This window comes from Carcharodon carcharias, chromosome 21 (genome assembly GCF_017639515.1).
Source record: "Carcharodon carcharias isolate sCarCar2 chromosome 21, sCarCar2.pri, whole genome shotgun sequence".
Lineage (NCBI taxonomy): Eukaryota > Metazoa > Chordata > Chondrichthyes > Lamniformes > Lamnidae > Carcharodon > Carcharodon carcharias.
The window spans coordinates 45277896-45287748 of record NC_054487.1 but is presented as its reverse complement, the minus strand read 5'-3'; the positions used below and the strand labels follow the sequence as shown (position 1 = coordinate 45287748).

The 9853-nt window shown below is 44.7% G+C and overlaps 1 protein-coding gene across 2 annotated transcripts in view; it reads left to right on the top strand.

Annotated features, from left to right (window-relative positions):
• The first annotated feature begins 93 nt into the window (after nt 1–93).
• dennd11 (DENN domain containing 11) overlaps nt 94–9853 on the top strand; it is a 29451-nt gene continuing 19691 nt past the window's right edge. For both annotated transcript variants that reach the window (XM_041215866.1, XM_041215867.1), the window contains exon 1: nt 94–462. In XM_041215866.1, the coding sequence (XP_041071800.1) occupies nt 210–462 (253 nt within the window). In that variant the 5' untranslated portion in view covers nt 94–209. The remainder of the gene's footprint in view (nt 463–9853) is intronic.

Sequence of the window (9853 nt, the reverse complement as noted above, 5' to 3'; positions counted from 1 at the left end):
CTGTCGGGTGGGGGTTTCATTGGGCGGAGAAAGTCAACATGTGACCTTCCCAAGATGGCGCTGTGCTGGTGCCGTTGGCTTTACGCCATGTCCGGTTCCCGGCTGCAGTTTCCGGTTGTTGTACAGCCGCTGGTGAGCTGCGGGTCTGACAGTGGGAACAGTGAAGGAGGGTTAGGGATCGAACGCTACCCTGAGGCCAGCCCAGCGGGATGGCGGACCGCGCCCCGCTGCTAGAGTATGAGGAAGGTCCTGCTGTCACATTCCCTCCCTGGGATGGCTCCAGCCTGGTTCCCGGGAACGGAGCCGGTTTAGCGCCTGGACCGCACAGCTTGTCCGGTGGAGCTGCCGAGAGCTGGAGCCCGGGATCGGAACGAGAGGCGGCCGCCGCTCCTGGAGCTCAGCAGCAGGAAGAGGAGGAACAGGTGGTGGCGGTATTTGTGGTGACTTTCGACACCAGAGCAGGTGAGACAGGGCTCACAACAGCAACCCCCCCCCCCCCCCCCCCCCCCCACCACATACAGAGTCCGCAATTAAAATGGCTGCACAGTCAGCGGGAAGATGGCGGGGTATTGGTGACACCAGGAGGAGGAGGTATCCGTGGTAATAGAAGAGAGGAGGGTGTATCTGTGGTACTCGGGTAGGGGGTGGGTGCAGGAGGATGGGATGTTTGTCCTCTACTTTGGTCACAGCAAGTGATTTCATTTGTAACAAAAGGATGTGAAGGGTTGATGTTTGCTCCTTTCATGTATTGAGATGTACAACGTTCATTGCAGAAACTCAGCTCTCGGTTTACTCGATGCAACTTAGTCATAATAAGAGAGATACAGTGTAGTATGTGATTGAAGTGTCATTGTTCCTGTCATTCTGATTTAGGCAGAACAACTTGGATATACACTTGGATTGGCCAGTGGCATCTGCTATGTAAAATCTGCTTGGATAAATGAATGACCCTGGAGTTCATGATGGACGAGGTGGCAAGGAGTATTGTTGCCATCTTTCCAGTAAAAGAAAACAAATTCTGTTGGATAGTTGTGGTATTGGTTGCTTTTAAATTTGACAAGAACATAAGAACTAGGAGCAGGAGTAGGCAGTTCAGCCCCTCGAGCCTGTCCCACCATTCATTATGATCATGGCTGATCTCATTTCAGCCTCAACTCCAATTTCCCGCCCTCTCCCCATAACCTTTCAACCCGTTACTAATTAAAAATCTGCCTATCTCCTCCTTAAATTTATTCAGACTCTATCAAGGATTGTACTGTGTGCAGGAGTGAAGCTATTGGAGTAAAAGGAAAGCATTATTACACTTGTAACATTAGGTTAAAAATGCACAATTAGGGGTTGTAATACAGTAATGTATTGGGCAGAGGAATCCCTATGCTCCATCTAGCTTGTTCTTCCAAATCTGCCATCAGCTTCCTTATTGTGATTCTATGACAGTCATCTCGTACTGTATCAGCTTTCCTAATAGGAATTCATTCAGCCTTTTTTAAGCCATGCAGTGTTTTGCAGTTGACTACCCCTGGTAATCTGTTCTGCAATTCTATCCGTGTTGCTTACCTTTCTTCTCTGGGTTCACTCCAATCATTCCATATCTTCTGCATAATAAACTGGAGTTTGCCAACTCGAGGTTAAATTTTGGAATTGGAAATCTGAAGTTTTGGATATGTTATTAAGGAAAAGGAGTTTTGGGTGAAATGAAATCCAGACCCTAATCGTCGTCTGTCCTTTGATTCGTGAATGATGCCTACTCGGGCGTGAGTTTCTGCCATGGGTCTTCATGTGACTGAATAAGCTGATTTGTGCACGTGGAACAGGATATCGCACGTGGTAATGGAGTCTGGAGTGTAGGATTTGTTTCCTTTCCTTATGCACTACTGCTTTGTCTCACCATTAAGATGTTGTGACTCAGAGCATGTTGCAGCTTGATGGACAAGTTGCTGCCATTATGAACAATTGATAGCAAGTGCCTCCCAGTTATTAATGTCTGTCAATGCTGCCGCTTTTCAAGGGTAGCTTCAGAGTGACTTTGAACCGTTTTCTTTGACCTCCCTTGGAATATTGGTCATTTGAGCATTGAGAAAACAGGACCTGGCGGAAGAGATGATTTCTGGCCAGACAGTAATCCTAAAATCATTGAAGTTGATTTTGCCAGAGCTTTGCTTGAATGCTTGTGGAGCTGGCTTTAAGAGGGACATTAACATTTGCTTCATAGTCCTCCCATTGAATCCAAAGGATATGGCAGAGACATTGCTGACGGAATTTATCTAGTGCTCTGATGTGTCGCTGCTACACAGCCCAGGTCTCACCGCAGTACAAGAGCATGGTGACGACAACTTCTCTGTGCACTAGGATGTTTGTTGACTTGTGGAGGTCTTTGTTGTCAAACACTTGCTGCTGTTGTTTGTAGAAGGCTGAGTTGGTGCAACTGATGCAGTGTTGGATCTCCTCGTCATTGGTGGCCTTTTGAGAGAGTATTGGCTGCCAAGATATGGGAAGTGCTCAGCATATTCCAAAGTCTGTTCTTCGACATATATGGGAAGCAGAATATTTGGCTGACCAGGTGCAGGGTGATATGAGTTTTGGCAATATTCAAAGACAGGCCAAGTTTCTTCTATGCAGAACTGATAAGATAGAGAGCTGCTTGCAAATCAATGCAGGGAATGGATAATGTAGAGGCACTTTATTTAATTTTGACAATGGATTGAATTTAAAACCCTTCCAGCCTTTCCATACCCCCTTCTGTCCAACTTTCTCCAACCTTGTATCACTTCAGGTAACCACTGGTCCTCTGTCTCTTGCCACCTGTGCATGCCACTCCCCCAACCTCACTTCTCTACTGCATCTTCAGTGACAGAGATTTCAACTGTCTTTTGAAACTCCCTCCCATACTGTTCCACTTCTAGCTTTCACCTTTCTCAGCTACCTCTAGTATCTCTTGTACAAAGACAGTGCTGTTCCAATTAACACCTTCTAAACAGATACATTATCTGGAAACATTCAGGTTAGGCTCCATCTGTACAGAGAATGAACAATTAATATTTGAGGTAAACCATTTTTCAGTTTTTTTCCAAAGCATGCAGACTCAACCCCTCTGTTCTGAGTGCTTTCAGGTTTTGTTTCTGATTTTGGTTTGGAGTTCCAGTCTTTTTTTAAAAGAACGTAATATAGGAACTGGAGCAAACCATTTGGCCCTTTGCGCATATTCCACCATTCATGGCTGATCTTCTACTTCAACTCCACGTTCATGCATTATCTACATATACCATAATTCCCTGGGTATCCAAAAATTTGCTGACCTCTGTCTTGGGGCTTGTGCCAAAATTGGGAGAGGTGCCTCACAGACTAGACAAGCAGCGGCCAGACATTGTCATGCTCATGGAATCATACCTTACAGAAAATGTCCCAGACACCACCATCATCATCCCTGAGTATGTCCTGTCCCATCAGCAGGACAGACCCAACAGGGGTGGCGACACATGGTATACAGTTGGGAGGGAGTTGCTCTGGGAGTCCGCAACATTGACTCCAGACCCCATGAAGTCTCATGGCTTCATGGGCAAGGAAATCTCCGGCCCCCCCCCCCCCCTTTATTAAGCTGATGAATTTAGTACTCCTCCACCTGGAACATCACTTGGAGGAAGCACTGAGATGCAAGGGTGCAAAATGCACTCTGAGTGGGGGACTTCTATGTCTGTTACCAAGAGTGGCTTGGCACCATCACATTGACCGAGCTGGCCGAGTCCTAAAGGACATAGCTGCTAGACTTGGTCTGCGGCAGGTGGTGAGTGAACCAACAAAAGGGAAAAACATACTTGACCTTGTCCTCACCAGCCTTCCTGCCCAGCTGCAGCTGTCCATGACAGTATCAATAGGAGTAACCACCGCACAGTCCTTGTTGGGATGAAGTCTATGTTCAATTTGGAGGATACCCTCCATCGTGTTGTGTGGCACTACCACCGTGCTAAATGGGATAGATTTTGAACAGATCAACAGCTTGAGGCTGGGCAACCAGCCATCAGCAGCAGCAGAATTGTACTCAACCACAGTTGGTAACCTCATGGCCCTCCGTATCCCTCACTCTACCCTTACCACCAAGCCAGGGAATCGACCCTGGTTTAATGATGATTGCAGGAGAGCATGTCAGGAGCACTACCACGCAGACCTAAAAATGTGGTATCAACCTGGTGAAGGTATAACACGGGACTACTTGTGTGCCAAACAGCAGAAGCAGCAAGCGAAAGACAGAACTAAGCGATTCCAAAAACAATGGATCAGATCTAAGCTCTGCAGTCCTGCCCACATCCAGTCGTGAATGGTGGTGGATAATTAAGCAACTCACTGGAGGAGGAGGCTCCACAAATATCCCCATCATCAATGGTAGGGGAGCCCAGCACATCAATGCAAAAGATAAGGCCAAAGCATTTTCAACAATCTTCAGCCAGAAGTGCCAAGTGGTTGATCCATCTCAGCCTCCTCCGGAGGTCCCCAGCATCACAGATGCTAGTCTGCAGCCAATTCATAGAAACGTAGAAAATAGGAACAGGAGTGGGTCACTCGGTCCTTTGCTCCTGTTCCTCCATTCATTATGATAGTGGCTGATCCACCATCTCAGCGCCATACCCCTGCTCTCTCCCCATATCCCTTGAGTCTAGGAATCTACCTATTTCCTTCCTAAAAGGCCAGTGACTTGGCCTCCATAGTCCTCTGTGGTAGAGAATTCCATAGGTTCACCACCCTCTGAATGAAGAAGTTTCTCTTCATATCTCGGTCTTAAATGGCTTACCCCATATCCTGAGACTGTGATCCATTATTCTAGACCCCCCACCCCCAGCCAGAGGAAACATCATCCCAGCATCTAGTCTCCAGCACTGTAGGAATTTTTATATGTTTCAATGTGATGGTCTCTCATTCTTCTAAACTTTAGTGAATACAGCCCTAGTCAGCCCAATCTCTCCTCATACGACAATCTTGCCGCCCCAAGAATCAGCCTGGTGAACCTTTGCTGCACTCTGTCTATGGCAAGTATGCCCTTTCTTAGGTAAGGAAACCAAAACTGCACACACTACTCCAGGTGTGGCCTCATCAAGGCCTTGTCTAGCTGCAGTAAAGCATCCTTGCTCCTATACTTAAGTCCTCTAGCAACGAAGGCCAACATACCATTTGCAACCTTAACTGCTTGCTGCACCTGCATGCTTGCTTTTAGTGATTGGTGTACAAGGACACTCAGGTCCCTTTGTACACCAACATTTCCCAATCTATCACCATTTACATAATACCCTGCCATTCTGTTTTTCCTACCGAAGTGGATAACTTCACACTTATCCATGTTACACTGCTTCGGCCCTGTATTTTCCCACTTTCTCAATTTGTCTAAATTGCCTTGAAGCCTCTTAACGCCCTCCTTATCGCTCACATTCCCACCAAGTTCCATGTCGTCAGCAAATTTGGAAATGTTATTTTGGGTTCCCTCATCCAAATCATTGATATATATTGTGAATAGCTGGGGCCCAAGCACTCATCCCTGTGGTACCCCACTAGTCACTGCCTGCCACTTGGAAAAAGACCCATTTATTCCTATTCTCTTTACCCTCTGCTAACCAATTCTCAATCCAGGCCGACATATTATCCTCAACCCCATGTGCTTTAATTTTGTACACTAATCTCTTATGTGGAATTTTATCAAAAGTTTTCTGAAAATCCAAATACACCATATCCACTGGTTCTCCCTTATCTATTTTGCTAGTTATGTCCTTAAAACTCCAGTAGGTTTGTCAAACATGATTTCCCTCATAAATCCATGTTGACTTTGTCTAATCCTGTTGATATTTTCTAAGTGTCCAATTATCACATCCTTTATAGTAGACTAGCATTTTCCCTACTACTGATGTTCGGCTAACCAGTCTGTAATTCCCTGTTTTCTCCCTCCCTCCTTTTATAAAGAGTGGGGTTACTTTTGCCATCCATCAGTCTACCAGAACTGTTCCAGAATCTATAGAATTTTGGAAGGTGACAACCAACGCATCCACTATTTCCATGGCTATCTCTTTTAGTATCCTGGGATGTAGATTATTATGCCCTGAGTTAATAATTTCTCCACTATTTCATAATTTCCATCAATTCCTCCTCCTAGCATTTCTGAGAAGTTATTTGTATCTCCCTCTGTAAAGAAGAACTAAAGTAGTTGTTTAATTGCTCTGCCATTTCCTTGCTCTCTATTATACATTCTCCAATTTTGGACTGGAAGGGAAGGGACCAATATTTGTCTTCATTGATCTTTTTCTTTTTGCATATTTATAGAAGCTTTTACAGTCTGCTTTTATGTTCCTTGCAAGTTTACTCTAATGTACTATTTTTCCCCTCTTAATCAATCTCTTGGCCCTCCTTTGCTGAATTCTAAACTGTTCCCAATCCTCAGGCTTCTACTTTGTCTGGCAACTTTATATGACTCCTATCACTTCACATGATAATAAGACACAGCAGAAGACACTGGATACTGCAAAGGCAATGGGCCCTGGAATATTCTAGCAATAGTACTGAAGACTTGTGCTCAAGAAATTGTCGTGCCCCTAGTCAAGCTGTTCCAGTACAGCTACAACACTGGAATCTACCTGGCAATGTGAAAAATTGCCCAGGCATGTCCTGTACATAAAAACAGGACAAATCCAACCTGGCCAATTACCCATCAGTCTACCCTTGACCATCAGTAAAGCGATGAAAGAGATCATCAACAGTGCTATCGAGTGGCACTTGCTTAGCAATAAACTGCTCACTGACACTCAGTTTGGTTTCGCCAGGGTCACACAGCTCCTGACCTCATTACAGCCTTGGTTCAAACATGGACAAAAGATCTCTAGAGGTGCGATGAGAGTGACTGCCCTTGACATCAAGGCCGCTTTTGACCAAGCGTGGCATCAGGGAGCCCTCACAAAATTGAAGTCAATGCGAATCGGGCAGGGGGTGGGGGAATTCTCTGCTGTTTGGAGTCACACCGAGCACAAAGGAAGATAGATGTGGTTGTTGGAGGTCAATCATCTTCGTTCCAGGACATCAATGCAGGAGTTCCTCAAGGTAGTGTTCTAGGCCCAACCATCTTCAGCTGCTTCATCAGTGACTTTTCTTCCATCATAAGATCAGAAGTGGGGATGTTCGCTGATGATTGCACATTGTTTAGCACCATTTGCAACTCCTCAGATACTGAAGCAGTCCATGTCCAAATGCAGCAAGAGCTGGACAGTATCCAGGTTTGGACTGACAAGTGGCAAGTAACATTTGCGCCACACAAGTACCAGGCAATGACCATCTCCAACAAGAGACCATTGCCCCATGCCATTCAATGGCGTTACCATCATTGAACCCCTCACTATCAACATTCTGGGCGTTTACCATTGACCAGAAACTGAACTGGACTAGCCATGTAAATACTGTTGCTACAAGAGCAGATCAGAGGCTAGGAATCCTGTGGCGAGTAATCCTTGCCTCCTGACTCTGCAAAGCCTGTCTACTGTCTACACGGCATAAGTCAGGAGTGTGATGGAATATTCCCCACTTGCCTGGATGAGTGCAGCTCCAACAACGCTCAAGAAGCTAGACACCATCCAGGGCAAAGCAGCTCGCTTGATTGGCACCCTATTCACAAACATTCTCTCCCACCACTACTGACGCACAGTAGCAGCAATGTGTGCCATCTACAAGATGCATTGTCGAAACTCACCAAGGTTGCTTAGACAACACTTTCCAACCCCATGACCATTACCATCTAGAAGGACAAGGGCAGCAGGTACATGGGAACATCACCACCTGGACATTCCCCTCCAAGCCACTCACCATCCTGACTTGGAAATTTATCACTGTTGCGATAGTCACTGCAGCTGGGTCAAAATCCTGGAACTCCCTCCCTAACAGCACAGGGCCTGCAGCATTTCAAGAAGATAGCTCACCACCACCTTCTCAAGGGCAATTAAAGGTGGGTAATAAATGCTTGCCTAGCCAGTGATGCTAGCATCCCATGAATGAATTAAAATCCCTTCATTCCAGGAGTCAGTCCAGTCTAGTAACTACAAGCATTGATACTTCGGTAGAGTTCGTCTTCTGTTTCTTTATAATGAGGTAACTGGAAAGTTATCATCCTGGCCTGATCAGGTGGCTGTTAGATTTGAGTTCAAAAATGAGCCCAACTGCATTCATCTGACCGTACTTTTATAATCCCACCCATTTGAAGTGGCCCAGAAGTATTTGCATTTCTCCACGTCCTATACAGTGCTATAATTTTTTTGGCCCCTCATGCTGCATTGACTTTGCCGCTTTGCAGTATAATGTGTACATGATTCGTTATAACAGAATTTTGGACCCTTTTGTCTCTGGGCAAACACAACCCTGAGTTAGAAATGACCAAATGTTACTTATAATGCAACAGTTTCTGGGCAGATGGGATTATGGAAATGCTATACCTGAAGGAAGGAATCAATTTGCACAGACGCATCTGTTTGAACCAAACTATCACCTTTAGTCAGGTTCTGCCCCTGATGCTTTCATAGTTGATATCAGCCATGGATTAGGTGTATGGGTACCAGCACCATGACAGCTGGGGTCAGTTTCCTTTTCTTTTCTGGAGGCAGATCTACTTTGGGTATAGTGTGTAATAATGCACAGTTATAGACACTACTGTGGGTCTTAGTCCTTTCCTACTCCCAGTTCCCTCCCTGCCTTCAGACAGTGACTAATACTGGAAAACAGCGCTTGCGATACTGGCATCAGAACTATCTGATTTGGCACTCTCAAATCTTATAATCCAATCCTTTGAAAATTTGAAGTGTCAGTTTGGCTGAGCTGGCAGTACTTTTGTCTCTGACTCAGAAGGTCAGGGTTCTACTTCCATCCTAGGCCTCAGATAATTTGTGTTGACATTTCAGTACAATACTGCGAGAATGCTACATTGGTGGAAGCACTATCTTTCAGATAAGATGTTTGAGGCACTACTTGAATGAGTTCTTCAACAATTATTCCTTGTTTATTGTTCACAAGGATTTTGCTGTGTGCAAATTGTCTGCAACACTTGCCTACAAATCACTAGTGACTCCACTTTTAAAACAATTGACTGGCTGTGAAGGATTCTTGAATGTTTTGAGAATATAAAAAAGTGATCATAAATATAGATTTGTTCTTAAGTCACCGCTGATTCTATTATCTACTACTTACTGCTGTGGAGATGGAAGGAAATGGTTTTTGTAATCTGCTTGTGAAATGGTAGGTTGCTTTGTAATAAAAGTATTTTTTATAAAGGTACTTTTTCACTTAAAAGTTAATCCTTCACGATTAGATTTTCAAAAGGATCTTTGCCCAAAAGTTAGTTAACAGAATCTTGCAATGCAATGGAGTCTTTAATGCAGAAAATTGTTTAAATTGAGTATTATCTATTTTCGGGTGGGATAACCATAGGAACCTTACTCCATTTTGACCTCCATCCCTGCCACAGCACTGAAATGTCTGTAATCAAAACCACAAATGACATTCTCTGTAACCATGATGCACTATCTCTCCCCATCCTTCTCGATCTGTTTGCAGCCTTTTCCGTTCTTAGCTATCCAGTGGTATCCATGAAATCTTTTGTACTGATTCTCTTCATCAGCCCTGCACATTAACTCTGGAGCTCCCAGGATCAATGCTCGGTGTGTTCCTATTTTTCATCTGCATGTTGACTCTTGACAACATAATCAAAAATACAATGCCTAGTTCCACGTGTACACTGATGATACCCAACTCTACCTTGTTACCACCTCTCTCAATCCCTTGACTATGTCTTGTCAGACTGCTTATCTAACATTGATTCTTGGATGGGACAAAATCTCATCTAGTT